At 46.7% G+C, this 16,934-nt stretch overlaps 1 protein-coding gene across 1 annotated transcript in view; it reads right to left on the bottom strand.

Moving 5' to 3' along the window:
- NHEJ1 (non-homologous end joining factor 1) overlaps positions 1–16,934 on the bottom strand; it is a 1,360,764-nt gene that overhangs the window by 1,090,465 nt on the left and 253,365 nt on the right. Inside the window, exon 3 of the mRNA XM_086958444.1 lies at positions 1,387–1,596. Within this exon, the coding sequence (XP_086814570.1) occupies positions 1,387–1,596 (210 nt within the window). The remainder of the gene's footprint in view (positions 1–1,386; positions 1,597–16,934) is intronic.

Genomic DNA, 16,934 nt, shown 5'->3' with positions numbered 1-16,934 from the left:
ATCTAGAGGGTAGCCATGTATGTACAAGCGAAAGGGTCTGACATGGGAGTGATGAAACCCATCTCCTTGGTCGTCCTCTGGATCAGTACATACCCAGTAGGTCTATAACATGATCAATCAGTAGCACTCCCTGGGTAAGGGGTGAGCAGTGAGCGCACTATCGTCCTCCCTTTACAATCTGGAAGCTAGAGAGGTAGAACATATCCTGGGAACAGACGCAGTTTGAGGGTCGGCGGTAAAGCTGCAAAACTCACCGGGCGGCGGGGGCTGCTATGAATGACCATATCTCCATAATCCCAGTCTCCCATCACATCCTGAGACACATGCATACTTCCACAGCACAACCCCACCCACCCCGGATGCCATGTACAAGTAGGGTCATGGGGGATGTAGCTGGAGGGAGAGGGGGTTATAACACCCTAATAAATGTATTTTTTGGTAAAAAGTTGGGTACAGGTGCTCTCAGTTGGGTTTGGTGAGGTGTCTGTCAGAATTCACCAAGACTTTTTACAAACAGACCTTAAAAACATATACACACATACCAGCTCTCGGTTTCGAAAGTTTTAAAAATGTTGGTTATTTTACAAAATATTGTGATTTCTCTTAATTAGTACCCCTACCAATCAGCATTCCTCTCCATTTTCTCGGACCCTTAAGCCCCTCTCATGTGCCCTGCCTGTGGTATGTTTTTAACATTATATTGTTGAGAAATCTGAAACCCACACCCCTAATATTAATGACCAAGCTACACCACTGAGGGTTATCATGTAATGCATGTCCCGGGCTTTCCATTTATAAACAAATGCACACTAAGAGTTGAAGGCCGCTTAACCCACCTCCACCTTCATGTGTACAGAGCTACTCCCTAAAGAACTGGCGGCCAGTAGAGTTAATGTTCCTGTACGTCTGACCCTCGGGACCAGCCTGGACGTCTAATTTCCTACTATGGGTCAGGGCACCAGACAGAGACTCCTTGGGGCCGGGCAGCCGTGGAAGGGACACACTAACCCAGACAGAATGAGGATAAGCAGTCTGCAACTCCTGAAAATCACTGTCTTTGCTGAAAGAATGATGTTGTATCTTGAGTCTTCCTGCTGCTCAGCTAGAATGCATGAGATGTGGAATGTTGGATGAATGGAATGTTAGTGTGTTGTGAATGTCAGTTGGGTGAGGGCTGAGCAGCAGTACAGCTGCTCCTGATGGGGTTATCATTTCTATCTTAACAACTTAACTCAATAAAGTAACTTAAGTAATTTATCTGAAGTATCCATCATCTTTCCGATTACATCAACTGACCTTCCATTCTACGACCAGGGGCAGTCAGTGTCTCAAACACCAGGACATAGTGTCTCAGGGGCAGCTGATGTTACAATGTGCCAGACTTACCATTGCAACACTGGCCTCAATGCAGCGGAAATCCCAGTAGAAGGGCAGGCCGGAGAGCTCACTTTTCACACGGATGGAGAGCTTGCTGGGCGTCTGCTCACAGGTGAAGGAGGCGGACTCGGTCTGTGACCCGTCTAGAAGAGGGTACATCAGCTCCGATAAGTGCTTCAGGAAGGAGGAGACAGGAGCCTTGAGGCGCTTGTTCAGTTCCTGCAGAGAGGAGACATGGAGACATTAGGTACTTTGAACATCTCAGTGGATAGAATACAAGTTTTAAGGATTAAAAGAAGTAGATGGTCCTATACCAGCAAACAGACCAAGCCCGTGGCAAAAAGTATATTTTCAGGGGGTATGGCCCTCAGCTATGATCAAACATTAATGCTGTACTCTGTGGGTGCATTCTTTCACAAATACTGGTTGTACTACTAAATATCGATCCCCAGAATCTCGTGGGGCAAAATATCTAAGGGAAGTGCATATAGGGAAGTGTAGATTTACTATTGCTCTACATCTTCATACCATGAAGATATATGCATATCGTGTCGGTACCTATATGTGGAGTAAGGTATAGAAAATGTGTACCTCCTTACAGGTTGATATTTTGGATTGCATATTCGGTCATCAATATTCTGCGTCATCGCTATGCTGGTTTTGGTATTCACGGTGCACATTGTGTAATTACATGTGAAGGAATGCATGGATTTTTTAAGGTAAACAGTAAAGCAAGGCAAACACGAGGAGATGATGGATGGAGCGCTAAAATGTTTCAGACACTCACCCCCAGTCACAGATCAGGGCTGAATCCATCATCATTCTTTAACTCACTTCGCCACCTCAGTTCATACCCAGCTACATGTAAATCAGTCTTGGCCCTGTGCTTCATGGGAACAGTCCAGCCCAAACTGACAAGCCAGGTCTTCCCTGGACCGGAAACAAGCATCCTGGGACCGGTTTCGGGGTTACACCCCTCATCAGCCAAGCTAGCTGGACTCCAGTGGCAAAGTGAGCAAAGGACCCACGTCTGGATATACCCTGCCAACTTAGGGCGAACCAAGCAAACACAAGGAGATGATGGACAGAGAGCTGAAACTTTTCAGACACTCACCCCCAGTCACAGATCTGGGTTGAATCCATCATCATTCTTTAGCTCACTTCACCACGTCAGTTCAGACCCAGCTATATGCAAATCAGTCTTGACACTGTGTCTCATTGGAACAGTCCAGCCCCCGAACTGCCAAGCCATATCTTCCCTGAACCAGAAACAAGCATCCTGGAACCGGTTTCGGGCTAACACCCCTCATCAGCCAAGCTAGTTTGACTACAGGGGCAAAGTGAGCAAGGGACCCACGTCTGGGCACACCCTGCCAACTCAGGGCACACTCAATCAACTTTCCACAATCCAAAAGCAGAGGGGTGTTAGTTGTAAAGTAGGCTGACTCGTAACTTTGTGCATTTTCTAAACTGTTGGTTTGTGAAAAGCAAAGGTTGTGAATCTTTTTTTCTTCTTTCTTTAATATAGTTGGCTTCAGTATGAAGCCCTCCCTCCCACATCTCATAACTCAAGGGGCGGATGTCCAGCCACCACACATTTATTTGCAGGAAGAAGTCCTACATGGGACACGCTGCATAAGGAAATCTTCACACCTGGAAGGCCCGAAAGAATAAACCTTACCTCATGTAAACATAGGAAACTTCATCTGCTTCATTAAGTGTGGAGCTTCCTAACTCCACCCAACTTTGTAAGAGACGTTTTAATATAACGTCCCACTAATTTAAAATAACCTTGGAGAACTTGGAGCTTATTCATCAGGATTAGCTCCAATCAGCGTTTTAAACATTTTCAGTCTGCAACAATGGTGAAAACTAAATAGAATGAAAAGGTAATGGGGAGGTTGGGAAGGCCCCACAATGAATTTCACTGTAAGGTTGAAACAAAAGATGGATAGTTCAATTACATTTGGTCAGCACCATTCAAAAGGTGCTGTACAACAGGAGGCCACTGCTATACATCCACAAGCAAAACAGCTAGGCATGGTAACGTATAGGCGATTGTGTAGGCCTGGGATGGGTCTGTTAGAGGCCTGTGACCTGGCCAAGGATACTAGTTACATCTCCAGTTAGAAGAGCTGTAGATGGGCATGCAGCAGCAGAGTCTCTAAGGCTCTGATTGGTGGTTACACAGTTTGCATCTATGATCCTGCTCTGTGATAGCATCTCTTGTTGCTGCAGCTTGCATGGTACCTCATTTGGATGCTATAGAGTCCTCCACGTCTGGAATTATGAACATTCTCTACTCTTTAACATGCAGTAGACTCCTCGCATACAATCATCAAGGTGGCACCCGCTAATGTGGTAACATTTTTTGGACAAGCATGCACTTTTCTGAGTGGTGAACGCATAAAGCATAGTAGGTCTGCCAGATGTACTAGAAATGGAAACGCATTATGTGCAGAGTGATTGCTTGGCCTTATTACAGGTGCAGATAAAAGTCAAGCTTCATGTTTTGAAACAGTTAAGAGATTGCCATATATAAATGTCCACTAGAAAGCAGAATCACCGGCTTAATAGAACATGGACTTCTCAGCAAACACGTTTTACTGTCGAGCAACTATACTAGCAAATGTAGACATGGCGGTTATGCATTAAAAGAGAAGGTGTCAGTTCTTCTCACCAAGAGTATGAATTAACACATAACAAAGGGAGGAGGGGGGAGGGGGGGGGGGCAATGCTATGCATTTTCCAAAAAACACTGTGGATCAAGTAACATTGGTTAGACCTTATAAGGACTTTAAAGGCCACTATGTAAGGTGATTTTGTGATCTTACATTAAGATCCCTTTTAGAAAACAGCACAATTGAGCATCGAAATCACTTTGGGCCAGATGTATTGGCAAAGAGAAGTGTGGCTCAATGGTTAGAGCGGCAGACCCTGATGCAGAGGTCTAGCCCGGGACCAGGGTTCAATTCCCCGCCTCGGCGGGTCTTGGGCTCAAAAATTCCACGGACCTGATAATTCTCGCCTCGGTGCCTCTTCCAATCATGGAGTCCCACTCTGCAACTCTGGGCAATAGCTTGCTCAATCTCCACAACGGCCCCCACAACGCTAAGGATGCCTGGCCTCCACCTTGGGGGTGCCCAGGAGTGGACGCCTCACAAGGAAAGCCAGGATGGGTTCCACAGCGGTATTCGTACAAGCGCTTTGAGACCCTTGCGGGTAAGTAGTGCGCTATACAAGTATCAATTTACATTTACAAAACATGATAGACCATTACTTCCACTTAAAATCTCAACTCACCTTTTTCTCTATGTGTATCTAGTGCTTATTTTGCCCCTTTAGGCTCTCTTACTTTCTCTATTCTTTTCCCAACTCCTAATCTCTCTCCCCACTGCCTCCCACAACCTTTTCCCCACTACCACTTTCTGTGTGCTGCCACATCTATCTTTTAATTCCCGCCTCTCCTGCTCCCCCTCTTTCTGTCTTTATTTACTCTCCTTTCTCTCAATCTTCTCTGCTCTTCTAGAACATTTTCTCTCTATCTTCTCTTCTATCTTTTCTGTACTTCTCAATATGTTTTATTCTCTTTCTAGCCCTCTGCTCCATAGACTATGCATGGCAACAAACATTTTCTTGGCGGTGTACGGCCATTAGTAGTACCTGCCACCTTTCTATGACCACTGTGATTTTCATCATTCTCCACAAACCATCCTGTGGGCCTCCTAGAACTGTAGAAGGTCCCTGCAGCCATGGAACAAAGAAGTTAAAGCAATGTGATCATCATGTCCCTGCAGCTGGTTATTAGTTCTTGTTGGATAAAACATCAGGTTGCATGGATTTGGTGGGTTTTAACTGATTTATGGCAAACAAAGACTGGTTGACCTCCACCTTCACAGTGTGTTGGACTTCAACAATTCGTCCATAGCACTGGAAAAGAAAATGAAACACCAGAAACATTTTCTTTTCCAAACTCAAAGTCAGGATGCTAGGGAAATGCTTCCCATGAATCCCAAGTGTGTTTTTTTTTTGTTTTGCAGTATTGTGCAGCAAGCTCTGATGTTACACAGCAAAATAAAAGTGAAAGCAGGCTGTGAAATCGAAGTCTGTGGAGATCCACATTTGTCCTACCAAACAGTGTTCCTTCACTTCTCCCACCAACAACAGTACTTCATTTGTGTGATTCAGCTATTGCCTGTGAAATGAAAGGCTCCCCAAACCCTCAAGACACAAAGAAACATCAAGATTTTGCCTTGCAAATCGACCTATTCTCGCAATATGGGCAACTACAGTATTTAGGCTAGGGCTCAGTCGGCACCCAGGAAAAGCCTGCGAGGCCATGACATTTCAGAAAACCAGCCAAATACTGTAGTCTGGGGTGGCTAGGCCAGCATGGATCTGATAAAAAGACACTATTCCAGTGGTCTTTTGTGAGTAGGTTTATTTAGATGCAACCACCAACAAATCCAATCTTCAACTGCCTGACTACTACTGGAATGTTTCACCAACAATCTTTGGTGTCATACATTCCACATTCTACAATGTTCTCCACACATGCAAAAATGCTAACTATAACACATACCCCTTACTGAATAATAGAACATTTTTTTTAACTAGAAATAATTATTGCAACATATGACTTTCTATGTGAGAAACATGAAATGTACAATTGCAAAAATTTAGATTGAACAAGACGCTTCAATTTAAAATATAATCATTGAAATTCTGTGGCATAAACGTATCTCTAATTAAATGACCAGTGCCTCTGTTCTTGTTCACAGGGGCAAAGCTACGAGTAGCAGTTGACTCGTGATTTAACCAAGTAAACTTTGCTAACCTGGACATACTCCAAGTACATCCATTGTCCAGAGTTACAACATTTTTTCTTATTGCAGTGATGATAAAAGGACCACAGAAATTAGAAGAACCTTTGTGACCATGCTTAGCTTTCCTTACTAATACACGATCACCCACATTCCACTTCTTGATCTTCCTGGAATCATATCTCTGTTTATACCTTTGCTGGTAATCAGCAAGTTTGTTCTTCCTTTCTTGTTCATCATTCACAACATCACTATTCCCAACAGGAAGCCAGGCTGGATTAAGCTTAGAACTTGCCACTCTGCCTCTTAAAGCTTCAAAAGGGGATTTTTGAAAAATCGCATTGGGAACAGTACGGTGTGCCCACCAAGTTTCTCTCAACACGCTACTGAAACTATCCCTGGTGTCTAATGTTCGTTGAGCACAACTCTTGACAACCCTGTTCATCCTCTCTGTGAGACCATTAGCCTGTGTAGAATACAAAGCTGTCTTTTGATGAACAATCCCGAGATTACTGAGAAAAGTATCCATCTCATGAGAAATAAATTGTACTCCGTTATCTGTGATTAAATACTTAGGAATTCCTTCCGAAACAAATACATCCTTTAAGAATTCAATCACAGATCTTGAGTTGACATCACCCATACACTTTGAAACTACCCACATAGAGGTGTAATCAACTAAAAGGACCAAAAATCTCTCATGAGAGGGCATCAACTCAAAAGGGCCCAAAATGTCTAGCCCCAGTTTTGTCCAAACCGTATCAGGCACCTCAACAGGTGAGAGGGGTGTATGACTAGTGGTGCGAGATTTGTCATTAACAGCACACAAATGACAATCTTTAACAACAGATTCCACCATCCGATCCATGCCAGGCCACCAGTATTTTTCTCTGACCGTGCTTTGGTGAGACTCCTTCCCAAGTGCCCCTCATGGGCTAAATTGACTACTTGTTCCCTTAACTCACCAGATGGAACTACCCTGTCACCTCTCATAAGATTTCCTTTACAAAAAGTGAGATCATCCCTCACAGTCCTGAAAGATTTCAGATCACTATTAAGATCTCTGTAGTCTGGCCAACCCTTGGATATGACCGTTTTAAGGGAAGAAAACATTTTGTCACTTTCAACACGCGCCAACTTCTTTATCTTCTTTAGCTAAGGAAGACTCAACAATCCAATTCGCACTCTCAACCTCTTCTTGTGACTGTTTAGCTTCAATGGGCAAGCGCGACAAACAATCAGCTGCTTTATTATTTTGGCCTGGAATATACTGCACATAAAAATTAAATTCTTGCAATCCTTCACTCCATCTACTAATTCTAGGAGTCATGTGGTCACTGTGATGACATGAAAAGATTTGTACAAGAGGACAATGGTCAGATTTCACAACAAAGGGAATACCCCAAAGATAAAACAAAGTGTTGCACTCCCCAAAACTCACTCAGCGCTTCCCTCCGCAATACAAGAATAATTGACTTCTGCATCTCTAAGGGCCCTTGATGCAAAAGCTACAACTTTCTCCTCTCCATCCACCATTTGAGAAAGAACAGCCCCAAGTACCCTGAGACTGGCATCCGTTGTCAGGATGGTCTTTAACTTTGAGTCAAAGTGACCTAAAGTCGGCATTTTTCCAATTCCTAATTTTATCAGATTGAAAGCTTCTTCACATTCAGCTGACCATTCAAACCTTGTTCCCTTCCTAAGTAAAGCCCCAATAGGCTCAGCAACACTTGCAAATCTTTTGACAAACTTAGAGTAAAACTCTGCCATTCCTAAGAAGGATCTTACTTGCTCCTTGTCCTTAGGCGTAGGGACTTTGACAATGCTCTCCGCAAGGTCCAACTTTGGCCGCACCCCATCTCCGGAAATCACATGGCCCAGATAGGTAACAGACTCCAACCCGATTCGACACTTATCCTTCTTAACAGTGAGTCCTTTTTCCTTCAACACAGATCTAAACACAGTTTTATGCTCACACTCATTTTTTCCAAACACAAGGATGTCATTCTGGAAGAACATAACATTTGACAAACTTCCAAGGATCATCTTCATAACTCTTTGAAAACAGGCTGCCGCCGAGGCTAGCCCAAAAGGCATTCTCAGGAAGCAATAGGCCCCTAAAGGAGTGACAAAAGATGTCAAATGCCTGGAATCCTTGTGAAGAGTTATCTGATGATAAGCAGATGATAAATCTAGCACACTAAAAATTTTAGCTCCTTTCAGCAAACTAATGGACTCCAATATGTTGGGGAGAAGCTGTCGGTCTACCCATATCCATTCATTCAATCCACGCAAGTTCACACACATTCTCACAGCTGAACCTCCATCCTTGGGTGCAAAAACCACCGGAGCCAACCATTCAGAGGCTTCAATCTCTTCAATTACACCTAGTTTCAAAAGTCTTTCAAGTTCAAGCCTCAATGGTTCAACCATTACATTTGGCACTCTCCGTACTTTGTGGACACAAGGCCTAGCTGATTTTTTAAGAATGATCCGATGCTCAAAGCCTTTGAGACAACCAAGAGCATCAGAGATCACTTCAGGAAAATCTTTAAAATATCTACTCACATCACTCACTGCATCAATAGACATGATCCAAGTGCTTCTTTTCAAATCATCCATCAACATGACATGATCTTGGGGATCTTTAGCACCAGGATTCAGGATTATCCCTAGATCACGTTGATGCCTCCAACCAAGAAGATGGTCTCCCCTCACAGCCACATAGACTTTTCCAATTGTCTCTCTATCCTTGAACACAATGTTCGCTACAACATACCCTACAATATCAATAAGTGATCCACCATAACTTAGAGGAGCAATGTCAGGAGGTAAAAGCTTCACATTTTCCAACCCCACAACTTCATCCCAAATTTTGTTTCCAATCAGGGTAAATGGAGAATCTGAGTCAGCCATGACTTCAAACTTATTTTCATCCACGCCAATATTACAAAAAGGCATGATTACTTTTTCCGAATCAACCACCCCTTCACCTCCAGATATATTAGATACAAACACAGTACGGATGATATCAGAAGTCTCATCACTTGTGTTCTTCTTTCTAGATGACCTGCAGACACGAGCGTAATGCCCTTTGATTTCACAATTATTGCATATACTTTTTCTGGCATAACAATTGGGAAAACTTGAAGAATGGGACAAACTACCACATCTATAACATCGTCTTCTCTGATAATCATTACTTTGTCCCGATCATGTGGTCTTCGTTGATGGACATCTCGCTCACTATGCGGTGGAGTTTCCCTATTGGGCGGAGGTCGCGGTTGAGAGTTTTTTGCAAATTTTAATTCTTAGCAGTCACTGACACTCTAGCGATGCTGTCAGGAATTTCCTCATCAAAGTCACCATCACACAATTTGTGCACACCATCTTGAGCTTTCTTCACATCTTCATTTTGAATTTCAGTACTGTTTTCTCGATTTTTCCTTATCTCTTTAACCCAAGAGGAGGTATTCTCCATACCCTCAACAATAGCAACAGCTTCAGATAGTGTTGGATTTTTGGACAAAAGTTTTTCCTGAACTCTTGAACTGTTCGTACATCTCACTAGCTGATCTCTCACCAGAGAATCAGAAAGTTCCCCAAACTCACAAGTGCGTGCCAGAGTTGTGAGATGCAACATAACTTCCTACACGTTCAGTGACGGCTTGAACTCTTGTGAAAAACCTGTGTCGTTCCAAAACAACATTAATCCTGGGACCAAAATAACGTTCCAACATAGTCATGGACATTTCATATACGTCTGCAGGTTCACCATTACCTATTGGTATAAGGTCCCTGCTGTCAGATGTTTCTACCTTTTACACCTAAGTTGGTAGTAAGATAGCTTGCTTTCTGATGGCCGAAAACTTTTCTCCACCTATAGCTACTATATAGGAATCAAATAAGTTCCTCCACCTCTTCCAAGGGAGAATTGGATCTCCTTTTTCCTGAGAGAAACGCTGGAGATTCGGACATACTAGTGGATGTGGCCATAGTTGTGAAAACGTAGAGAGACAACAACAAGGTTTAAATTGCAAAACACCCATTAGTAAATGTAACTATACTTGTGAAGAAAACAAAAATGGAGTAATCATTGTTCAATGTCCCAAAATTCAATTTAATGTCCCAACAGTGAATTATAGAACTCCTCACCGTTTTATGAAGGTTGTGATCGCTATCCGATTGAATTGAATGTAGGAGCAGCGGTGTTTAAGATCTCCGAAGGTAGCGTTAAGCAATAAAACACTTTTGTAAACACTGTGGTTCGGTACTTAACAAAGATGGTCGCCACGTTTTGTTTTTGCGTGAACTGACGTGTATCAAAACGTCAGTGTCAACGCGACGTGATGCAGGCTGCACGCGAGAACATTCAAGGAAAAACAAGTCGCATATGCACGCGATCGGAGCTCGCGAGTCGCTCTTCCTCGTTCCTCTTCGCTTGAGCTCGAGCGAGGCTTTCAAATTCGTCTAAAAACTTTCAAAATGAGTAAGTCCAAATTTTTTAAAAATACCTTTGTTTTAGGTATGCATAGTTTGAATCAATAGGTTTCCGTTTCCAGACTTCTGGTTCTAGCTTCGTGGTGATGTGAAATTAAAAATTCACGTTTCAATTCTTTGTTCTATGGGTTCCCAGGGGAGTCAGTGGTTGCTGCGCTTGTCCCCAATCAAGCTCCTCGTCGGCAGTGATAAAAAGACGCTATTCCAGTGGTCTTTTGTGAGTAGGTTTATTTAGATGCAACCAACAACAAATCCAGTCTTCAACTGCCTGACTACTACTGGAATGTTTCATCAACAATCTTTGGTATCATACATTCCACATTCTGCAATGTTCTACACACATGCAAACAAGCTAATTATAACAGGATCCCAATACCTTTTCTTTCCCAGAATGCCCTGCAAACACTAAACTTTGGCTAAATCACAGCTTTCCCTTATATTTCTGTGAAGGAAAATTCTGTAATCTGTGAGGATCCATAAGATTCTTACCATCCAGCATTTCCACACTTCTCCCAATGAAAACGCAACCCCAAATGTTTACCAAGTATTATGCATTTAGTACATCGACTACAACCATAAATTAGATAAAGATAAAGTAGAATATCAAATGAGTCAATACAATTCAAAAAGCAGATTCATACTACAATAATTACAATATATAAAAATCAGAAAATGTTAGCCGATGTTCTGCAGAGATGTCTAGAGAGATCCATTATAATTCAAATGCTTTCAGTCTCGAATGCAGAGATTATGGTTACCAGAATATTTGGTTCAAGGAGATGAAACTTCAGCATGTTGAGCTTGGCAGGGTTATCTAGATATTAAACTATTTTTGAAAGATAGATAGCCTGTCATAGCAGCTCATTGTGACATGACAGGCTGTCAAAGACCACGACAATTGGGAAAGAGGGAGGAAATGCCATGTGGTGTACTCATGCTCATTGTTGGAAAACGAGGCAGTATCTGTGAGGCCTGCACAAATAACATGACACATTGGTCCTTCCCTGGGAACCAAACAGCCTAGGGCAGCGCCGGACTCTCAGAGGGTAGCGTTGCAGAGCAGTCTGAGGCTTACTCAAGGGAGGTGGTGGGGGCTAGTAATCGCCATTACAGGTGCGCAGCAATAACACTCAATAATTGATTGTCCAGTATGTACTTTGCTTTATAAAAGTAAGAGTACATTTAATACTGAATACTATGCACCAATTTACAAATATACATAAAATTTGGAATTACTTTGTGACCTTGCATAACATTTCCACCCCTCCCATGGGGGGGGGGGGGGAGTGAGGTCTAGCACCACAACTCCCATGAATGCACATCATCTTGCCCCCTAATGCAACTAAGTGAACATAACCTGAGGGGTGGGCCCTGCGCACTGGCCTCATCCCAGTAACGACCCACCCCATCACCCCAACAAGCATTAAAAATGGGTACACCAGCCTTGGTGGCACATAATCCTGATTGAGCATCTACTATCGAGCAAGCGGTATACACCTCTACACCTGAGGGGCTATCAATCTGGGTTGTTCTTCACTTAAGCACAGCAGCAAGAATACATTTTTAAGCATCACTTAGACTGGCAGTACTCATCACAGTTGTTAACCATTATAATAATTGCAATAAAAACCTCTCAAATGCATCAGAGATAAAATCACAGGTTTAAGTAAATAGAGTCAGACACCCTAGCAGGAATGTCTAGCCACTTAAATCCACATTGCTTATGACTCCACCATACACATGTACTTCACTTTACATATGTGACTTTCAGTCCCACCTAAAAAGAAATAACATTAGTCAATGTACGAAACAGAATTACCATTCAAAATGCACTTCTAGTGCAATTGCACATCTTTGCCTCCAGGGGATGCCCTTCTCTAGACTAACCCCAACTCAGCCCTTCATCCCTTGGCACACTTCTCCTCACACCACAAGCTGCAGAACAAAAGTTCAAGCCCAAGAGATGTTCAAATAACAGCTGAGCCCTTGAGGGGTTATTCTTTCTAGTCCCCAGGACACCTAGGGTGAGACTTTTCTTCTTTGGGCTGCGGGAGGCTGCGTTGCTCCTGCAGCTCCCCCTGCCCCTCGTTCAACAAATGAGGGTGAGCTCCCTCCTCTGGAGGCCACCAGCGCCTCAAAACGGCAGACTTCCAAATGCCTGGCAAAGCATTATGGGGCGATAGTGCTCATGTTCATGAATATAGGATTAGCGGCTCTCCCGCTGTGCTGGGGAGAGCCGCGCCGATCAGCTGGCGGCTTCGCCGCATTCTCCGGCCTCGGTGGGGGTCCGGTCCCACCCGGACCCCCAGGTGAGTGCATGCGGCTCGGAGAGCCCACCCCCGGCCACTCTGCCCATTTTCGGGGGTCCCACTTGCCTCCGTGTTGGAGGGCAGCCTGGAGAGCCCACCCCCGGCTGCCCCCGCCGGCTTCCCGCACGGCCCATCCCCGGCTGTCCCCTCCGGCGGGCAGACGCGGACTCCGGCAGTCCCGTCGGGACCTCGGGGGAGTGCGGCGGCACTCCCCCGGCCTCCTAGTCGTCGTCGGGGCCCGGGGATGGGTCCCTCTATATTTTCGGAGGGGGGGGCAAGGGGGTATGATGGCGCTTCCCCCTCCTCCACCTTCGACAGGGGCCAGGGTGGGCACCTGGCCCCCTGTTGGGCATTTCCACGGGGAGCGCGACTGCGCTCCCCGGCTTGACTTCGGGCCCGGGGATGGGGTCCCGGGCCCCCTCCAGTCCTCTTCGTGGGGCGGGGGCGCAAAGGTGCCTCCCGCCCCCGCCTCCTCACATGGGGCCCAGGAGTTGGGCCCTGGGCCCCTCCCACTGCAACTCTTCACGGGAAGAGCGACGGCGCTCCCCCGCTTAGTGTTCAGCGGGGGCCAGGGTGGGTTCCTTTGAAAGGTCAGAGGTAGTCTACCTTCAAGGGGCCATACCTCAGCCCCTGGGGGCCCGATCTTCTCCATTGCAGGGTCTTCTTACTCCTGGTGGCGCCCCCTAGCCACTGGGAGTGAATGTGTTGGACTTGTAAAGCGCACAGCTGCCCATGAGCGTCCCGGCGCTGAAGACCGCTGGGGAACCCGTCCGGGCTTTCCCTGTGAGATGGTCCCTTCTGGGTATCTCCAAGGTGAAACCAAGCATCCCCGGCATCTGTGGGGGGCCGTTGTAGAGATGAGGCAAGCTTAATGCCCAGAGTTGCCGAGTGTGATCCCTGGTTAGAGTAGGTACCGAGGCGAGAATTGTCGAGTCCGCTGACCCTGGTCCACGACCCTGCCGCGTCGGGAATTGAACTCTGGTCCTGGGCCGTTCTCTGCTTCCGGGTCTGCCGCCCCTAACCAGTGAGCCACACCTCTCCACACTCATTCGCCCTTGGGGTCTTCAAGAGGCTCCCATTCTGCAGGGAGCGGTGTTCACTGACTCCCTGCACCAGCATTTCGCCTGTCTCCTCTTCTGCGCCACTCTTTTGCTTGCGCAGGGGACCAGGCGGCTGCTCACTGGTCCTGGACTCTTCTCCTGGCGCTGTTCAGATTCCTGGGACAGTCAGGGGGTTGCTCCTTCCAACTGCCTATTGCGCCAGGCTTCAGCACCTTCTGCCTCTGCAGACCACAACCCAGGGAGCTTCTCTTCCTGTGCAAGCACTTTTTAAAAGTTGAGTAGGGGGCTGGCAGGAAGTCTGTTTGGCCTATCAACCAGCGGCACATCACTTCCCTGCTCCCTCCTTCTTGTCCAGCCTCTGGGTTTGTTCAAACATGGCGTCTTCCAGTGTCTCTGGCCACATGCTCCCCTTCCCACCAGTGCTGCCTTCACCTCAGTTCAGCTTGGTGCCTGGGACCCATCGACAGCAGTTGATGGATTGGCTTGTAGCTCCACCTATCTCCCTTCCTTGGAGGGAAGATCTTCGCTCAGGGAAGAAAGGGCATTAATCTATCCTGCCAGGACCAGACCCCAGCCAGGGACTCGGAGAAATAGGACATTTCTGGAAGAGCCAAAAGCAGTATAAATATGACTTTGGACTGTAGGCCTTGTGGAAGTCACTCTAGCCATGGGCCCCACATCCCCATAGGGGAATAATGAAGTGAAAACACAGTAAAACTCACTGACTTTCCCTGGCATGTTTCTTTACAGTGTATAAAGCCTATTCCAGGTCACCACCCAATTCTGCCTAAGTCCTGCAACACCATTCAATTTGTAGCTGCTCCTGGACTGCGCATGCTAGGAATCTCCCCTACACAGTCCCTACAGGTGTGCACACGCATGTACACATGTGTCTGCATGTAACCAGCCCGGTGCCCCATACTCAGCGTCCTAGTCAAGCCAGGGGGACACCAGTAAAATCTCTATGCAGTCTCTTTCATTATGAATTCACTGTGGGTGAGTCCCAGATTATGCGGCTCCCCCACAGTAAAAGCTCAACAAATGGGTGCTCAAAGAGCAAAAAATCCAGGTGGCCCTTAGTGTCAGAACCACCTTCTAACACACGTCGCGCCCAGCTGATTCCTGCAGCGAAGAAGTAGCCACTCTACATGGGTACACTTCCCGTAGTCACTGATAACTAGTTATAAGGGGTTCTGACCAGACCCCCCCCCTTACTCACCAGTTATCCGCTCAGACACCTGCTCCTCCCATCCATGAATTCTCCACCCATAACAAGGATCCCAGACTACCCTAAGAACCCTCCAGGCTCTAGGATAGATACTCTATGTCACTCGTGTTCTACATGGACTAAGCCCAATTAGGCCCACCCTTGCCCTTGAGCATGCAACACTATGCCTCCCACTTCTCTGGACAAGGGTACATTGCCTCAGCACTGATGCGGTCTCCTGGGATAGGTCTACCTCCCATCCCCGTGTCACTAGCTAGTCTCCCTTCCAGAGTTTGTTCCAACCAGTACCCTCTCTCCGTTTTGGTCCCTGCACCCCAAGGATGCAACCTCACCATCAGCCAGCCGCTGAAGTCATTTTGCTGCCACCACCATTTGGGGATGACTGGCTTCCCTAAAGATAGCACAGCCATTTGTACTTTCCCCACACAGAAAAGTACCTTTGGCCACTGGCCTGACTCCCAGAATAGGACCTCACCACCACACTGGCAGTGCCAGGGAGTAACACTGAGGGTGCCTCATCAAACCCCCCTACAGCTCATTCCCCCGTCAGTAGCTCCAAACAGAAACTACCCTGGTAACCTAGACTCCTTTGTTCTCCGCTGCGAGAACAGGGCCTATGCACCCTTCACTTCGAGAGGCGCGCTCTCTTCCCGGAGTACCTTTAGAGAGCCGGTGGGCCCAGAGTTAGCGAGACCCAGGCCCACCTCTCATGGCTCTCCCCAGTCTCCCAGCAGCAGCTTGGGAGACCGTCCAGGGACCTACATGATCCCTGGATGGCCTGCCCAACCCTTCTGAAGAGCAGGGTCCCTTCACTTAAGATAGGCCCCACCTGCCTTCAGGGTAGTACTACCACACCCAGCCAGGGACCCTAAAGATCCCGGCTAGGCCTGCACCACCGCTTCGCGAAACACAGGGTCCCTTCACTGAAGATAGGCCCCATCTGTGTTCAGGGTGGTACTACCTTGCAAAAGTCCACCTCCTGCCTCGAGCTAGGGGAACACCCCCATGCTCCTGGTCCTTGGGTGCAAGTCCCACAGGACCTACCTGACTGGTTACCGGCTAGGCATCACCCCAGCCACCACTTCAGGTTCCCTCCTTTGGGGCCACCCACTACTAGGGGCCACCCCTGGGTTGCTCACCTCCCCACCAGTTAACCTGGGGGGCCTGCCAGACACTCATCTCTACCACACCCTCCTCCCACCGTGAGAAGTTTCTTGGGGTTCCCCACCATGGGAACCCCTCGGGTGTTACTACCCGGGGTAAAGAAACCTCCTGCCCCACCCTTCCAGTTGGTTTGCCCTGCGCCAATAGCAAGAAACTTTCAGCGGGGGAAGGATATCTGGGGCCCCTACTGTGGAAACTCTCCTTGCCCTTTAAAAAGCGCAGGAATCTCCCAGGACCCCTACCTCTCCTGTCCCCTCCCAAGGTCAATCCACCCCTACACCCCCCTCCATGATGTAGGTATCAGTTGCTGTCCCTATCTCTTGAGGAGACACCCTCCTCATGCAGGTGTAGCACGTGTGGTGTCAGGGTTCAAAGGTGTACAATATGGCTTAGAACATTTGTATGCACTCATTTCCTGGAAAGCACCATCCTGCCAGCAAATGTAAATCAACATTACTCAGTCATATCAATA

Source organism: Lissotriton vulgaris, chromosome 2_1, assembly GCF_964263255.1.
Source record: "Lissotriton vulgaris chromosome 2_1, aLisVul1.2, whole genome shotgun sequence".
Classification (NCBI taxonomy): domain Eukaryota; kingdom Metazoa; phylum Chordata; class Amphibia; order Caudata; family Salamandridae; genus Lissotriton; species Lissotriton vulgaris.
Note: the sequence above shows the minus strand (reverse complement) of the source record. Positions and strands in the feature narration are given on the sequence as shown.